This window comes from Protopterus annectens, chromosome 1.part1, assembly GCF_019279795.1.
Source record: "Protopterus annectens isolate FY-2018-M chromosome 1.part1, PAN1.0, whole genome shotgun sequence".
NCBI classification, from domain to species: domain Eukaryota; kingdom Metazoa; phylum Chordata; order Ceratodontiformes; family Protopteridae; genus Protopterus; species Protopterus annectens.
The window spans coordinates 1,283,757,905-1,283,777,062 of NC_056726.1; the positions used below are offsets into that span (position 1 = coordinate 1,283,757,905).

At 37.1% G+C, this 19,158-nt stretch overlaps 1 protein-coding gene across 1 annotated transcript in view; it reads right to left on the reverse strand.

The window, feature by feature from the left end:
* Positions 1-2,635: 2,635 nt before the first annotated feature.
* The window catches only part of LOC122810003 (germ cell-specific gene 1-like protein), a 236,366-nt gene continuing 219,843 nt past the window's right edge, over positions 2,636-19,158 (reverse strand). The window contains exon 5 of the mRNA XM_044081552.1: positions 2,636-3,930. Coding sequence (XP_043937487.1) covers positions 3,606-3,930 — 325 coding nt within the window. The 3' untranslated portion in view covers positions 2,636-3,605. The remainder of the gene's footprint in view (positions 3,931-19,158) is intronic.

Sequence of the window (19,158 nt, forward strand, 5' to 3'; positions counted from 1 at the left end):
ATTTACAGGTGCTGAGTGAACTGTATCTGAACAACAGATAATCTTTTAAAATAAATATAAATGTATTTGTAATATTCAGAAAATATTATGCTACCAACATAATGCAAAATGTGATAGCTTGCTTCCATCTATTTGGAAGCTACAGCACAAATATGGATGGATAACAAAAGTTTTCCATAACAAATGTATTTGGTTTAATAACAAGCTTTTTGAGCTGGTCTAGATATTCAGCAGACTTAGAAGGGGTCATGGATGGGGTTATGTGATTTGGCAATGACATCATAAGCAATTTTACTGAAGGTTAGTTGAACTTCTAGAAGTTCCATTGTGTTGTCTTCCATGATTAGATGAAAGAATATGGGATTCCTAATGAATATAGATTCACCCCATTGAGTGTTAACTCAGTAGATCAGAACACATAGCAGGAACTGAAGCCTGGCAAATAGGCTGTGCTTTCTTTGTATGCATTCAAGTTTCTATAACTGCACATATATTTATGTCCTCAAGGGCAAGGCAGGTTTCAAGCTCAGACATCTAAATAATAGATCTCCGACTGAGCAGTGCTCCCTATTCTTGTCCACATCAAACTTTTTCCTAAAAAGGCCACTATAGGAGTAACAAAGGCTTTAGCCAATTTGTGGAAGCCATGAGCTGAAAGTTGTAGTCCCACACTGGTAAAGCAGGAGAGCCTACTGTATATGTGGGTGTAGACAGCTGAAGGAATCTGTAGTGATATGTAGTTTAAAACTGCTAAGGTGCTTGTATATGTTATGCATACCTATATATAGATGTAGTTGGTTGAATGAGTTGACACAGTAGTCAGGGACTTAGGGACACACATAGATAGTAATATAGCCTTTGATCATCACGTGTCTACAGTGGTGAGGAAATCATTCTCTGTTGCACAACTTATAAACAAATGTATGGCATCTAAGTCCAAGGAAGTCATGATTCCACTGTATTCAGCATTCATCAGACCTATCATTGAGTACAATGTCTCCTTAGGTATGTACGTAACCAGGCATATCCAACAACTGGAACATCCACAGTGGCTCCTCACTAAAAGAATACAAGGCATAAGTAATATGTCCTATGGAGACTGTCTCAAGGCCCTATCCCTGTATTCTGTCTCCTATAGGCTTTTGAGGGGAGATCTATGCCTGGCATACAGGGCATTGTCAGATCCCACTCTAATGGACCTCCTTCATATCCACAAAACAAACAGCACCAGAATTACTCATTCTAAAGGCTTAAACCTTGCTTGTGATATAAATAGGACCTGCTGGAGAGATAGGTATGTATCCCAGAGATTACCCCATCTATGGAACAGGCTCCCCATCCATGTGAAGCAGAGTTCCTCTCTAACCCAATTCAAGTACAACTTGGACTGTACTGCTCATCTCCTGATAAGGGTAGATTCCTTTTTTTTTCAAAAATGTTTTTTTTTTTTTTTTTTTTTTTAATAAGAACAGTAACAACAGTAACATATTTACAGTCATAACTGAAAAAAGAAAACTATAGATAATACTTAGCTATAGATACTTAGTAGTATAGATAGTACTATACTTACACGATAAGGGTAGATTCTAAAGTTCCAGATTCCATGAGGCATCACTAGGCTGTATGGCTCCATGAAGGACCAGTGATGCTAATATTCCTCAGCAGGAGATCACATACAAGGGTATGCATACTCTTTCATTCATCTGTAACAAAGCCTACAAGTCGCAATGACTGACATGCTTCTTTGCAAACAGAATGCAATTTAGTAACCCATATTTTATTAAAAAAAGGATGGACTGCAGGTCTTCTTTTATTAAGAATTGAATAAATTGATATTAGAAAGTGCAGCAAATTAATGGTGTTCAGCAGCAATCAGGCTTTATCATCTCCTTGAATCTACTTTGAAGGTTTAGAACTCAGGAAGAAACCAGGGTAGGTGTGACTCATTTAAAGTTAAGTAGTTCTTATTTTATTTAAATATATAGGTTTTAGTAGTTACAGCACCTTCTTCATTTTGCTTCCCAGAATCCCATGCTGAATATGTTTTGTTAATTCCTCAAATCCAGTTCTATTTCACTGAGCACACATAGCAGAATGCTTGCTGCGATTAATTTTGGTAGTTCCAACTTTATGCTTGTCTGTTGAAAAGAAAGTTTGTTGGGTTCTGAGGAAATGTATGACAAAAATAACATCTGTGACATTCTGTGTAGAATTAACAAAACTATCAACAAAGTGTTGCATTAAAACCAGCTTGAAGCACTATGGCTGTGGTATAATATAATCATGTTTTCTTAAAAGTGTTGAACGCTGTCACCAGAAACCCAATCTTTGCTACTCCTACAAGAAATGATATGCTACTTGTTTACTTTTTTTAATCTTTTTTTTACTGTAAAGAAGTTGCAAATAATGATTATGAGTCAAAAATCATCTGAGATCACCACAGTAAAGCAAATAATTATTACTGTTATAAAAACAAAGAAAATAAAACATAACATTTCAGATGAGTATGCATCACTGTTGTTATGTGACTATTAGAAAAGTAGAGAACTGCAAACTTGCCAAAGTTCTTATTTTTTAGGAACTAGCTACATGCTATGTTATAGTTTTGCCGAACTGAACCAGAATACTACCTACTCAGTCTCTGGTTTGCATGTTCTTTCTGTTTCCCCAGTTGTTTACTATGGTTCCCCCACCTAAAAAAAACATTTACCTTTACCCTTATATCTGCAGTTGTCATTGAAAAGAACCAGTTAACAAATTGATAAAACATAGATAATTATGATTTGAGAAGAGTGTATGCACTAATGTGTAACATACAATTCTGTGCAAATGCCTGATAGAGTTTATAATAAAAGGGAAAGAAAGGGTAATTTCTAAAGGGATGCATAAATATTAAATTCCATATTTAGTAATGAATTATTTTCTAACACTAGATATTTTATGGTAAAAACTGTGGAGCAAGAACAAATATATCATGTCTAATGAAGACCAGCCTTTTACTATGCTACTTCATTATTCAGTACACTATGCATCTATAGGGAGGCAAATCAGAGGCCGAGTTAAGATGGAAGTGTACCTGTATGTATGTTTGTGATGAAGTGCTGAAGATACAATGTTAGTCATGTAAAATGTCTTGCATATGGTGGTGTGTACTAACAACTGGTTCCCTCCTATTGCTGTAAAATGAAGATGGCCACCTGATATCGTCTGACCAATGACTCACTAGGCAGCTCTAGGCAAAAGTGATGTGATCATAATGAAACAGCGACAAAATGGAAATTAATAACTAAAACATGAACATGTATTGAGCACTGCTAGGAATAGCAGTGTTGGTTTATCCTGTTCTGCATAATTCTGTGGAAGGCAATTTTTACATCCTGTAAAATTTCCTGTGTAGTCCAATGGTGCAACCAAATGGCACTTCGTAAGAGCAGTGTAGCATTGTTATGTCTTGACAAAAACAGCTAAATTTAGTATGTTAGCATTAAATGCCAAATATTGATCTGTCTGCAGGTAATAGATTTCTTAATCCATGAAGCCAGGCATCAATGTATCCTCCAACTGGTAAGAAACAACCACAGTGTGGGATGGATAGATCAGTAACTTTAACATTGTTCATCACCCTCTTCTTCAGAGTCCTCCAAGTCATGTGACTCTCTCAAACTACCAATGTCCACAAACACAGAGGATCCAGAACCTCTTTGGCCTTCAGGGATATGCCCCTTTATGCCATCTTGTGAGCCACTGATAGAAAACACATACTTCTTCCAAAGGAACTTTGCCAGTTCTGCATCCGCAAAATCCTCACTGCTCTGCAGCGTCCTCTCAATAAGTCGCCTTCGGTATTTAAACTCCAGCACTGTTTTGGTGTAGCTGTTTAGTGTCAAAACAGAGGCAGACATGCAAAGTGTAAATGACAGCCAAGCAAACCTATAATTAGAAACAAAAAATAGCACTTTCATTATGGTATATATATATCATGCATAACACTTCTTACAAGTGTGCTATCACTTCTATTGTAGTCCAGGCCATTATTGAGAAAGCTAAATAATAAAGACAGATAATATCAGGTAAGTCCATCTAATCTGCTTACTAATACGTTTCATGCAAAAAATATTTTAATAAAGCCTTTATTATTTTTGTTTCACCTATAACTACACTGTGCAGCTATAAAGCTATTCATGTCTTTACCCCCAGGGCCTACTTAATCTTCTTGCCAACAAATATATCAAAGTGTGATTTATTGCCCACACTATCCCATCATCCTGTCTGATGGATGCTGTTTATATGAAAAACACTGTTTTCAACTGTTTTCAGGGGTGTACCCTCTGTAAGCCACTGGTATAGGGATCTGCCATCACTCCCTTGACCTCTCTATTTGCTGCCTCCAAGATTATGTCAACTTGGAAGAAAAGGAAATATATTTATTCCATTTCTTCTGAGTTTGTGAGACCTCAGGCATAGCATATTTGGAGACTGGAGGTGTGGGCAAAGGGGATATACAGACAGTGTTTACTTTACAGTTCAGTTTAGTTTACCATACCATAATTGTCTACCAGGTTATGGTAAGATCACCCATGCCAGATTTTATTTGGTACATTCAACTTTGAGATGGCAGACCCTTCTGAAACAAAGAGGATTTTGATCAGGTCTCCAATCATAATCAGGTTGTTATGCATCTGAGACATATATGTCAAAAAATTCACCTCCTGAATCTTGACATACATGTTGATAGCACATAAACACATAACAAACTTTGATTATGACTGGATAGACCCAGTCATAATTATCTCTAGTGCATGGAGCTTTACTTGATCCCATGTACTACAAAAGCTGGAGACAAAATGTAGTAGCACTAGGTGTTTTACAGCATTGAAAGCTGTAACACAGTAACCACTGTCACCATTGGAGAGTGGCCACCACTGAGCAGCGGCACAAGGTTGTTAAATGCTTTCTTTGGACTTTTCCAAAAAGTCTAAATGAATCCCTTAATAGCTTCCTGCCAGTGTTCCATGGTGGCCTCTGACATATATTAATTCTCTAGAGTGAGACTTAACAGTGGTGAGTGGTTCATAGGTTCATGGCACTTCATGCAGTATAATAATCTTTAAATCTATTTTTCTTTCTTTATAGAAAACCTCCTTATAGTATCTGTTCTCTTACCTTTGATAGCTTATGTACAGTTCCATCTTCAGTCTTAAACATATTCTTGCCTGAAACCTGTTATTCTTACCTACCACATTTATACCTTTTGTCATCTGTAAACTGGAGTTATTTTACTGGGTGGAATGCAGAGACATGCTGTGAGATCTCACAGTACCTCACCCACCTGATCCTTGCTACTATGATTGCTGCATGACGGCTGTTGTCACTGGTTTGGTGGTACCAGGTGCATCACACTGATCACATGCTGCATGCAGTAGATTACCAGCATTGCAGTGATCTGCCTACCTCCCTCCTCCAGTTCCTGCAACACACAGGATTCTAATCAAACCCAAGTCATCTGTGTCACAGTTAAGGATTAGGAACAAAACCAAAATGAATCAAAGAAAAAGACCCAAAAATGGTATTTAAACTCCAGCACTGTTTTGGTGTAGTTTTTTAGTGTCAAGACAGTGTAAAAGACAGCCAAGCAAATCTCTAAATGGAAACAAAAAATAACTTTTACATTAGGGTATATATATATATATATATATATATATATATATATATATATATATATATTTTACCTCAGTTTGTCGAAATCCCATATTATCGACTCTCACTTTGTCGACACTCAAAATATTAAACTCCCACTTTACTGAAGCAGCGGAACAGCGAAGATTTTCCCACGGTAAGTAAACTGTTGTGTGAGACAGTGAACTTTGCCCCTTTTCCAACTGTAGTGTGATCTCAGAGTTGGTATATTTAGTTAGGAGGTGTGGGACCCTAGCCCCTCCACCTGGGTGGGTTAAGGATGGTGCGGTTTGGGTTTTTTTTTTGGGTAAGTGGTTGCTTATCCTGGGAAGATCTTCATTGTTCCACTGCTTAAGTGAAGTGGGAGTTTGATATTTTGAGTGTCGATAAAGTGAGATTCATTAATATGGGATTTCAACAAATTGAAGTAAATCCATAAATATATATGTGTGTGTGTATATATATATATATATATATATATATATATATATATATATATATATATAAGTAGAGTGTGCCATTTGGCATGTACTTGGCTAAGCACCTACAGCAGCTGGGGTGACCCCAGAGTTTACTCACAAAGAAAATACAGGGTGTTAACAACATGTCCTGTGCGCTTCTAAGAATTGCATCTATGGGCCTTGGACTATCAAGAAGCACCCCCTTCATATTTTGCAATCTTGCTGTCATATATCAGTTTTCAAAATAGCTAGTACCTCCTAGTAGCTGACATAGTAACACAGTGGCTAATGTTGACTCACTTTTTTAGGATCCAGTATTTGACATTGACCTGCAGTTAGCAATTTTTGTAGAATGGCAGCTTTTCTACATGTGTGTACTGGGAGATGAAGACTGTTGTAAAGATCTACTTTTCAAATGTAAAACTGCCTAGGTTGATTGTCCAGAAAGGCACTTCAGCAAACATAATAAGTAAATAAAGTAACCTTTTTGGAGGGATTTTTACCCTTCCATTTTCTCCATGCAGGAAGAGACTGCCTGCACCCCCATCTTAAATATTAGTGATCCTGTGTTTGCTGCATCGTACAGAAGTGAGTATACAAACTTTGTTATTTATACAGCTCACATAATCACACATGATTATTTGGGAGTTGTAATTGGTCAGCATTAAATCATGACTCCTCTCCACTGGTCTGCTCAGTGTATTTAGATTTTCTTACTTCTGTGAAAGGAGAACTGTAAAATGGAAAGAATGTTTAGTGTATACAATATTTTCTGTTTCTTAGAATCTTTCTTGTTTTAAGATGGATGCCGACAGGCTGGCCCTGTCTTTAGTTTCCTTTTTTAAGTCAAAATGGATATTGCCAACATGAATATTGCCAGCATGGAAATTTCTAAAGTGTAAGTTCTGAGCTTGTGCCTAACATGGAAAGGCACAAATAAGGAAGTGTGGGTAGGAGAGTGATTTGAAAATCATAGGATCATAGGAAGTTACTAGGCTAATGGCTCTAGGGCCCTTAAAAGCCTAGCCATGTTCTTACCCTTATTTCCATGATCAGCACCTATTGCCGCTATCCAAGAGGGACACAAGTGGAACCCCAGGGGTGAATTTATGGTTACCCATCCAGTCGCCCAGATTGGGTTTGAATAGGGCTAATGAGGTGCTCTGCCTGACATGAAGTGGGAGTCTTTTCCAAATATCTGCTATACTATTTCCCCTGATATTTCTCAAGTTACTACTAGTACTTCTGCCCATTCTCAAAGATCATTTAACAGCACTAGATTTCGGCAGCAGTGACAGTTACAATCTGTTTCATATTCTGACCAAATATTAATGAGAATAGTGAATAACGGTAGACAGCTCTATCAAAAACACAAGCATGCATTTGTGGCAAAGCTTACAGGTAAATTAATATGATTTTTAATAAAACACCCCTTCTAAGAGAAATACTCTGAAGTAGTTTAACTCATTCCGCCCATAGTGCTACTTCTGCACTGTAGTGTACTGTACCTAATGCACCAAGCACTCTCTTTCCTTCTTATCTACTATGCCCACAGGACATCCATGCGCTCCCTACTTAAAACAAAAATTTAACTAATTATAATTACTCTACTCATACAAAAGCAGGGTCACGAAATACCCTGCTTTTGTATATGCAGACCAATGCTAAGAAGTGTTATCTTGCCGCAGAAAACATGTTGCTATGAGAATTTTAAAAAGTTACTATGTTATAAGGCTACTTACCTGGTTGTCCTGCCAAATATGCTCCTCAGGTGGATAGTTACACTAATTGAGAATCTCATCTGCTAGATATGGCCACTGACCCTGCCAGTTCTGCATAATAAAAATGCTGATTTTCTACATTTTTTTAAACAAAAACAGTGCAAAGCCATTTATGCTATTTCTTATCCATCAGCCCAGAGTATAATAGCACATATATCCGCTTACATCATTGTCAGCTAAGTGATTAAACCACACCATCCATTGGTAAATCTTCATTATACCACACACCCACATCATTGGTTATTGTATATTATTATGTCTGGCTGACATAGTAATATCATCGTTGTGAAGAGGAGTCTGTGCAGAGTAATGTTTGTATTTAAACTTTTCTTGTAATGTTTATTGTTCTTGTGATAAATACATTTGTTTACAGCTAGGTTGAAAAAGTGCATTCTCAGAATTGTAGCTTAAGTGAAGGCTGTTCAGGCAGGAACTTTTCAGGAGTCAGGAGGTGTGAAATTCCACTCAGGCTAGGTGTGGAAGAGTTAAAAAATTAGTCATAAAGTTTTCAGTAATCATTGATGGAGAAGAATATAGTTGGAACCCACCTGGTAAGCAAAGATTAAAGAATGCATCAAATTCTGATTCATTCTCTGGTGCTGACACACCCACTACTAATACACCATCTGAAACTCAGATTCATGCTTTGAGGGAGGTGTCTAAACCTGCAGCAGCTTGAGACAGTGATGCCAAACCTACTATAAGGTGTGTCTGTGTACTGCAGTAGATTTTCAAACTGTTATAGACTCTCTCCCTCCTATTCAAATGCAGTCAGCTAAATATGCTAAAATTTTAGAAGGACATGAGCAGCTGCAAAAGCTTATCATCAGACACCTATGAGTATTTTTGAAAGCCTCCACACCTCCAGATATTTTCAGGAAAATATAGGAAAAATCAGCTATAGGAGATAGTATTTCCAAACATACAGATGATGGGCTTCTAACCACAAGAAACAATTTACTGAAAGCCATTACTACAGCATATCCCCCAATACCTAATTTGGCAAGAATTAAGGCAAAGATACAGAAAAAGAATTAATCTATTGATGCACATCTCTAGTTCATGATAGATGTGTTTGAGTCTTTTTCTGGGAATCCAGAACCTACAGAGGGAGCAGCATCCAGTGGACTGTCAGCAGCATTTGTAGAATGTTGATTCTGACACTCTATGAACAGATTAAGAAGGTTTGTCTCAACTGGCCCAGTTTAGGTGTTCATGAAATTTGTAACCAAGCACAATATGTGGCAGATAATGTAGTTATAAAAGGAAAACAGCAATAAAAGAGATTAGTAGATGTTCAACGGCAACAGTTTAATACTGATTCACTGGAAAGGGTATGAGAAGAAGAAATCACAGAAGCAGAGGTAGATTTGAATTCTTCCTACAGCAAGCCACAGGACAATATCTGAAAAAAAATGTTACCCTCCTACTTCACCACTGATTTAGCCCTTACTTTATTTGTGGTCAGATTGCACATTGGGGCAATGAATGCTCTTTCTCTCAGCAAGCAGAGATATGCATTCATCATCCATTCTGCCAAATATACAAGTTCCACAGAGAGACACCCTTCCGCTTGGAATACTGCTCGGCAAACACCAGCAAGATCATTAGGACAACCATGAACAGGAGATGCAACTACTTCCTTTGGTACCAGTGGACCAAGAAGGTCCCTTTGTTAATGTTACAGTATGCCATTCTACTCTTCTCTGTTTTGTTGACACAGGAGAGATTCAGTCTGTGATAACTTTGCCAAATGCTGAATACCTCCCATTCTCCATGTAATCTTTTCAGGGTGTTGGAGTCTCTGAGGTACCTTTGGATTATCCAGAGGCAAAACCTGTTCCCATTGAGATATGTCCATTAAAAGAGGAACATGCTTTTATTGTAGGAAATATGATATTGGGGCCATAAAAGCAGAGCAGCATCTACATCCAACCTCCTACCATGACATTTTACCAGGAGACATTGTTTTCATCCAGACTCTCTCCAGGAAGCACTCACTTCAACCAAGATGGAGAAGACCCTCCTGGTTTTACTTACAACTGCTACTGCCATCAGATGTTAAGGATTACCCAGTTGGATTCATGTGACACATCAAGAAAGCTCTCCCTAGTTATGGATATTGAAGAGACGCCAGTGACATTATTCATTTTAGTGATGATGATCCCATCACATTCTGCACTAGAAGAAACAGGGAAAACAATGTATCCAGGAGTGAGGTCTAGTGATTCAGCAAAGTCCTTGTGGTTGGAATTAAGGTTTTGTGATTCTTCTTTTATGTCAACAACTTGATTAGAAGTGAGGAGTAATGATCTAGGGGCATCATCTGCAATGGACAATGTGTGGAAGTCAGCCCAAGAGTCAGACAGTGATTCAAGTGACCAAACATCGCTTGTGGAACTGCAACCAATTCAGAGTTCAGGATAAGGTTTGTTTGGGAATCAATGCCATATGGACTACAAAAAAAAAAGGTTTACCATTTGTGCTTGCAAATTTTCAAAAAACCTCTGCAGCTCAAGCCTGTTTAATATTTGTATGGATTTATTATCAGACTTTTTATCATGGTGGTCGTCATCATTTCATTGTATTTTCTTCTTTTGTCTGTAGCCTTTGGAACTATAATTACTGAACAATTTATTTTTTTTTAACAAAGATAAACACTTACCTAAATTCAGAGATAGAGAACACCATCCTAAGTTTTACACTTTCTCTGCTGCATTACATACCCATGCAAAAACTATGAATGTCAGTAGCTGTTTGGGGTGTGCACATATGCCATCTGCACACAGTGGGGTATTCCACTATTTCCAATACAGCAACAGAGACAGCAATTAGACAAGCATTTTGCACAATCTTTTAATCAGAAACTGGAAAATTAAACAATTATTTGCATAATTCTACCCCCTTTAAACTGGTTCCACTGGTCCCACTTCAGTTATCAATGACTGTGATGAGATACCTCTTATGTTAAAAATCGGACATTTTATGTTGGATGGAGTAACTGCAATTTCATCTGAAAAATATATGATGGGGCTGGAGGGCTGGGAATGGTAGCATTACATGAGTTTTATTATATCTGTGGAGATCAAACTTATCCCTGGTTACAGATAGACTGGTTGGGATATTGTTATACAGGCTGCATAATTCCAGCTGTTCAACATACAGAGACTTTACCTTGTGGAAAGATTCACAGTGCTCACCAAAAGAGAGATGCAAAGGACATTAAAAATCCAGTCAGAAAAAAATAGATACTTCTTGGGTTTTCCATCGTGCAGTAGAAAACACTGCATTTAAATTACTAGCTCATATGGAGCTGGGTGATGGTGTTACTTCAGGAGCAGGAATACTGTCCACTTATGGAACAGTGAAGTCAATCTGTGAGTTGAGAAAACTGTTTAAACTATTAGAAATATGAAGCAATTATACTTTTGAATCAATAAATCAGATTACAGTTGAAATGACTGTTATGCGCAGTGTTGTGCAGCAGAATAGAATGGCAGTTGACTTTACTCTTGCTTCTAATGGTAGTGGTTGTGCATTCATCAAAATGGAGTGCTGCTCATTTATTTTCAATAACTCAAATATCATTCACAGTCACCTAGACATTATACCAAAGGTTGTGGAGCTGTCTTATGCAAAAAAGGCTGACAGATCTCAGTGGCCATGGTTTACTAACTTATTTTCTGGTTAGAGAGGAAGTATTTTAACATTTTTCATAGTAATAGCCATAATTATTTTCATTTTAGGATCACTTTATTCATGTGAAAAAAATTTAATTAGAATTTATAACAAAATGTGCATATTAAAAATAGAGCAGAAACATTGTATTTGACCACAATTGTAGGAGATCATAGGTTCATAGGTGTGTACTAGGCTAATGACCACAAAAGCCTTTTAAAGTCTAGCTATGCATCCCAAATCTCTGGCAAGTTCTGGTACCCTTGATAAGTGTAAGCAGGGACTTGGGAGATGAAACATTTACAAGCAGGTTCCTGGGAGCTGAACCATTTACAGGCTGCCTTTGCCCATTAGAGACACAGGTGTCAAACCATGGATGAATTTCCTGTTCCCCATCCAATTGTCCAATTTGCACTTAAATTGGATTAGGGAGGACCTCTGCTTCACATGGATTGGGAGCCAGTTCCAGAGAAGGGGTAGTCTCTGGGATGCATACCTGTCTCTCCAGCAGGCCCTATTTATATACAGACAAGGTTTAGTCTTTAGAACAGGTAATTCTGGTGCTGTTTGTTTTGCATATATGCAGGAGGTCCATCAAGGTGGAGTCTGACAATGCCTTGTATGCCAGATATAGATCTCTCCTCAACAACCCATAGGAGAAAGAATACAGGGATAGGGACTTATGGTGGTCTGCATAGGAGATGTTATTCATGCCCTGTTTTCTTTTAGTGAGCATTATCCATGGACATTCTAGTTGTTGGATGTGCCTGGTTATCTACATACCAAAGCGGGCACTGTACTCAATGATAGGTTTGATGAATGCCGAATCCAGTGGAGCAATAACCTCCTTGGACCTTAATGTTAAAGACGATATTGAGGAAAGTGTACTGAAGGATTTTAACTGGATGCATGAAAATTGTTTAAAAAGACAGAATGAAACAGAAAAATATGCAAACTGTCTTTTTGTTCCGTCTAAGCATAGACATGTTTTTCTTGCTCACAAAACCATATTTGCTAAGCACTGTGCATGCAAAGGGCAGAACAAAATAGTGTGCGATGAATGTCTCTGATGATGTAATGAAGTGTCTACTCATTTAAAAACCTGTTGTCATTGTCCAAGAAAATTTATGCATTGAGTGACATTTTATAGCATCAAATGGAGGACTGAGAAGGGAGAAGTCTAAAGATGGGAAGAATGTTTAATATATGTAATGTTTTCTCTTTCTTAGAATGCATTTTATTTCAATATGGATGCTGACAGACTTGTCTTGTTTTTAGTTTCCTTTTTCCTGTCCAGATGAATACTGCCAAGATGAATATTGGCAGCGTAGAAAGTTCCAACTTGGAAGATAAGAATTTGTGCCTAATATGGAAAGGCATGGATAAGGGGGCTGCGGATTCTTAGTAAGTAGAATAATACAAAGGAGTTCAGTTTTAATTGGCCAGTGGCTATAGTTTAATAGATTCAAAGTATTCTTGAGGAAGCAATAAAGAAATGAAAAAACAAAGTTTCTTGTGTTCAGAGAGGCAAGGCCTCAACTGCTTAGTCTCCCAAGTTGATGTGTTCATAGGTTTTTAGGTTCATAGTAGATTACTAGGCTAACGGCTCAAGTACCCTTACAAGCCCAGCCATTTTTATCTGAATTTTAACCAATTTTGATTCCTAAGAGCTAGAGGATGGCTTAGGTTTGTGTATATGTCTTTGAGTATTTTACAGCCTCACCCTGTCCATAAGGGGTTCCTTGCAATACATGAGGTTATTCTTCTCTACTGACCCTGTGTTGCAAAAGGTTCTTTTTTACCTTAATACATTTCATATATCAAAACTTATATGTGATGAGTGCAAGATTACCATTTCCTGAAATATTCCCTTCGCTTCTAGCTAGATATGGTAGTCTCAGAGTCAGCATATATTAGTTTGGAGGTTATGGAGGCTTTCCCTCCACATCAGGGGGTGCATGGGGTTGAACCTCTGCAATAAAAAAGTTTAAAGAAGAAGAGTGATATTCAGTGTTCACTGTATTCCTGTATTTTTGGCCTTTTTTTATTTACTTGATAAAACTTTGTTTTGTGAGTTCCAGTTTTTCAGTATGGAGCCAGTTTCTTCCAGTCCCTCAGGATCAGAAGAGTCTGTTGTTACAGGAAACATAATTGACAAAATATTTAATGTTTCTAGTTTCAACTTTATTTTTAAAATCCTGGATTAGAGAACTTGTATCAGGAAAAGAATAAGGTCTATAGAAACAGGAGCAATTTTAATTGTCTTTAGAACATTGAAGGATAAGGCCGATCCTTCAGAAAAAGTTGAAAAGTTTAAAAGAGAAAAGTTGACTTCTAAAACAGAATAACAGTAGTTAAAGGCCTATATCAAGGAAAGTCTGCACTACAGACATGTAAACATGAAGGGAGGCTTTAAAGGTATTATGCAATCCATTAATACATTTCTGTACATCACTTCAGGGAAGAAATAATCACCAATAGAACAAATAACAAACTCAAACAATTAATGAGAAGGTCACTGAAAAACAAATCGGTACCGTCTCACTCATTGTTTTAGTTTTTTGTTTGGGATATTTTTGCAGTGACCCTAAAGATAATGGGCATCAGCTGGGTATAACGGCCCTGTGTTTATAATGCTTAGTCAAACACTGCTTCTGCTGTGCTGATGAGGTCACAACAAGGTCAAAATATGCATATCCACAGTTAATGGGGTTTGGCTTTATTGGCCTGAAATTGTCCAGTAAAATGACGAAACAAGTCATGGGCATTCAGAATTGCCAATGAGCTGAAACACCTGATGTTCAAAAGGATCATTTGCATATATCCCATGTGCTTCTGATACAAGAGGTTTGGGAGGTCACTCAGTGGAAGTTCTAGCTTTGCTGGAGTTTTCATTTTGTTTTTACTGATTTGTTTTTCAGTGACCTTCTCACTCATTGCTTTAAAAAGCTGGGAACATGGAAAAAGCTTTAAACAGCTATTCAAGTGAACTGATAAAACTACAAAAATCAGAGGCTGAAATGAAGGAAATGCTAGCTGCGTATTTGACTGCTTAAGAACAGTTGTTTTAAAAAAAATAGTAGAGTTATGGGACAAAGCATGCAGGGAAAACCTGAGATTTTTTTGCTGTACAAGCGAAACTGGAAGGAACAGACTGTACTAATTTTATGAAAGTATCAATAAGCACTGGACTGGTATTCCACATCAGGAACTGTTAATTTAAAGGGCACATTGTGTGTGTGTGGTCCATTCCTGGCCATGAGAATACAGCCAAGACCTGTGTCAGTAAAAAATGAAGCATACCAGGAGAAAGAATTGATCCTTACAAAACTGTTGCAAAAGAGCAAAGTATCAAAAATTGGAGACAGTAGAGTGTAGATTGTCTGTGGAAAATTATTATTCACTATACAGCAGGCAGAAGCAAAAAAAAAAAAAAAAAAAAATATCTCAGCAATCAGGAAAAGTCAAAAGGCTGGTGTGAGATTCAAGGTTCTGTACCCAGCTATCTTCAGAATATTTTTTTCCTGGAGGATCAAAGTAATTTTTTGATGTAGAAATGTCTAAGGATGAAATACTAAAGTGAGCCATCACACAGAAGGGGGCTCTGCTTCTCATTCTTCTGAAAATAAAGGTTGTAGAAGCACTTTGCCAGTGCAACCTTTTCCAATATTCCAAATAAAAATGCCTGAGAGACAGAAAAAAGTACAGGGGTTAACTAGAAGAATCGTGCTTACCATGGACTTGAACTTGAGTATGAGATTGAGAGATGGAGGTGAACAGGAAGAAGACCAGCAACATTGAAATTAATGAATAAATCTGAGACTATAAAGCATGAGTTACATTAGTCAAATATGGCTTTCCAAGAAAAGGTGTAAAGATTACACTTTTGTTGACTATGTTAAACTTGTGTGGAACTGAATGCATATGCCCCACTTCCTGTCATTAAAGTTTGGGAGGACACTAAAGGGAAAGAAAAAAGAAAAGAAAAAAGTAACTGTAAGAAAAAATATTTTTTCTTAACAGTATTTGTATAAAACATTTCATAATATAAATTGCATGTTACATAGTAAAGTATTTTCAGTTATTGTTCTATGTGATAAAGATAATAAAGTTAACAAGTACCATTTTTCTTATTTTTTAGTTTTAAGAAATGTAGGCATTATAATGTAAAAAGAGTAGAAAGGCTGGAAAAAAGCATATTTAAAAGTTTATATGTACTCTTGAGTTGTTGACGTGCGTGCTGGGCTGCAAAAGTGCACAGATTATAATTAATGTAGAGTGCACATTATAATATATGTAGAGTTGATGTGTTCTTTCTTACTTTTGCATAAGTGAATATCTTGATTAAGGTCTTTGACTATATCTAATAACAAGTTTTTCTGGAAGCAAGCAAGTAAGAGGACACTGACTGTAATGAAAAGTTTTCCATTGGCAAATAAATGTTCAGTGTAAGTTGAGAGGTTTGCAGAACTGTACATTTGGTACTTGATTTTCCATGGCAATAAGCTGACTACAGGGGGAATCAATAAAAGCCAGGACAGTTTTTAAGAACAAAGGTTAATGTTTTCGGAACGCATATAAGCTCTTTTTCATATATGAGAGGGGAATAAAGACAAGAATAGACAGCAATTAGGGTAAGTAGGAGCACAGGCTGTAACATGTGTATTAGCATGGCTAACCTTAATGTTAGATTATGTTATGCCTGTATGTGCAGCTTTTGACTTGGGACAGTTGCTCCTATCAGGAGAGTTAAACTTCATTATTTGAAGGGTGTACATAGTTTTGTATGTTTGTTTTAAGTTAATAGGTGCTGTGGACATGTTTGTTTTTTTGTTCATGGGGTTTCATTAAAACAAAAAGTCTTGGAAAATGTGACATAGGTTCAAATGAAGATGACAAGAAACAACTGTATAAGAGATCAGCCTGGCATACCTTAGTGGGTGCACATAACACAAAAACTGGAAATAGACACTTAAATAGCTTTCATATATAAAAGGTAGTAATAATAGCTTCTTATTATAATACCTGCACAAAACATATTATTTTGGAACTTGGATGGCCTCACAGGTATAGATAAAAAGGTAAGAATATTGAATGATATTAAGAAATGCAGAATGCAAATAGCAGTGCTACAGGAAAGACATTTGGAAAGAAGTGAGCATCTGCATTTAATAAAGAAAACATTTCAAGATGGCCATTCAGTAGAATATCAGGGACAAAGGAAAGGGCAGTACTTATACTAATTGCTAGAGAAGCTCCAATAATGATAGAAGAGGGGAAAATTACAGTAATGGTAGTTAAGGGGCTTATGGTAGTATGGAATTATGGTAGTTAAGGGGCTACTGGCAAGGGAGGAGGATTACACTGAATGTATTCATTTCTCACCTAAAACTGTTATTATGGAGCTTAAGAAAATTGTGGAAGAAATAATCAGCTTTCATCAGGGAACATTACTTATAGGTGGAGAATGGAACTTGATTTGCAACAGTAATAATGTATCTAGAGTGACCAAGAAGTGAAAATATAACAAAAGATGGTAGATTTCTGAAGAAAATTATAAACGTATTTGATATGGAAGATGTGAATTCAGTAGTAGAGACTAGGACAAAAAGAAAAGAGTATTTACATATTATTTCCAAAGGTACAGTAACTGGGCTAGATTAGACAAAAATTATATTTTACAGGAACATGTAAGTTTAATTGAAAGCTTCGACACACATCTGATAACTATTTCAGATCATGAGTCAGTAACTACTAAAATAAAAATGCAGGGTAATGAAGTAAAAATGAGACACTGGCATTTCCCAACCTCCTGTTAAAATGATAGGGATTTAAGGAATGGGTAGTGGAAATTATTTGAGGATTATGAAGGAATATATACATTTCTACAGACTACCTCACAGCAAGAGATTCTCCCATTTGATTCTCGGCTTGGCTTGGGAGTGCCTTCTGTGTGGAGTCTGCATGTCCTCCCTGTGGTTGGGTAGCGTTTGAAAGACATGTATGCGTAAATGTGCATGCCTTCGTTGAAGGATGGGCGTTGAGCTGGCACCTCTGCGTTTCGTAAAAATCTACTGCCAATCATTAGTGGACCGGAGTTCCGCTATGGTGGCCCCTTATCCGGAAAAAGCCGAAAGACAAACAGCATATACATTTCTACAGATGTTATAGCTAGTCAGTGGGATAAAATGAAAGTAGAATTTAAAACAGGGTAGAAATAAAAGAAAAAGAGATATGGTTAAGAAGTAACAACAATTATTTAGATTGGCTAGGAAAGGTAAAATATTGCAAAATAAGGAGATTCTCACAGAACAAGAAGAGGTGCAACTTTGAAGAGCTACAGTAAAAATAAGGGAGTCTCTGGATGATGTATATGAGTTTAGAAAGAATGATGTTAAGCAACCATTTTTGATAATAATTCCAAAGTATAAAAACTCTTAACACAAGGACATAGGCAACAGAAAGTAGAAAGGGTTGTTGCCAAACATAGGAAGACTATAACAAGAGAAACAACCAGAGATCATGTAGAGGTATTAGAGATATTTCAGAAATTGTCTGAAAATTTGTATAAAGCAGTGGAAATCAAGAAAGAGTACAAGTGTTAATATTTATGGAAGAATTAAGTATTCCAAGGTCAGAGGTAGAGGAGGCTCAACAGTTAAGAAAGGAGGAGATTAGACAGAAACACTGAAGTATAATCAGTCTGCAGGAACATCTCCAGGAATCGATGGTATTCCTGTGGAAGGTTGGAAGCTAGGAGGGAAGAAAGTGATAAAGACTTGGAAAGTTTTGTTTAACAGTATTTTAAAAGAAGGTGAAGCACCAACATCCTGGAAGAAAGCTGTGGTGGCTGTAATGCGTAAAGAAGGTAATAGATAAAACTCACACAGAGTCAGAGAGTACATGCGGTCACTACATAGAAGGAATCAAAGCCAAAAACTCTACCAGAGATCCAAGTGCTTTTAGATGACAACATTACTGAATGCAGCACTCTGCCAGTGATCAATTGCAGTCATGCATATCCTACCAATTTTCCACAGATGGCCAAATACTGAGTACAATGCTTATGTTGTACTGTGATAGAAACCAAAAATATCATGGCCAACTTGCCACTTATAGATGCATAGCACCCCCCGCCCACACATACAGTCATTTTTATCACAGGCATCTCTACATTCATCAGTTACAGCCAACAGTTTCAATAACATGAACTTAAATAAATGTCAAAATGTTAATCACTTTCATCCACAGATAACCCCTGTACCCAGCAATTAAAACCTGTTTTGTCAATATATACCTCAGTTATCAAAAGTAATAAAATAGTAACAGCTGACCACAATAATTTTAAGCCTCTGGACACACGCGCGTGCACACATACACACGCACGCGCGCGCGCGCACACACACACACACACACACACACACACACACACACACACACACACACACACACACACATAGATGTGAACAACAATTACAGTCACTTGTATGACTGTGCAACTCAGATATTTATTTGCAATCAAATGAATGAATGAATACATAAATAATTGCAACAGATATCTT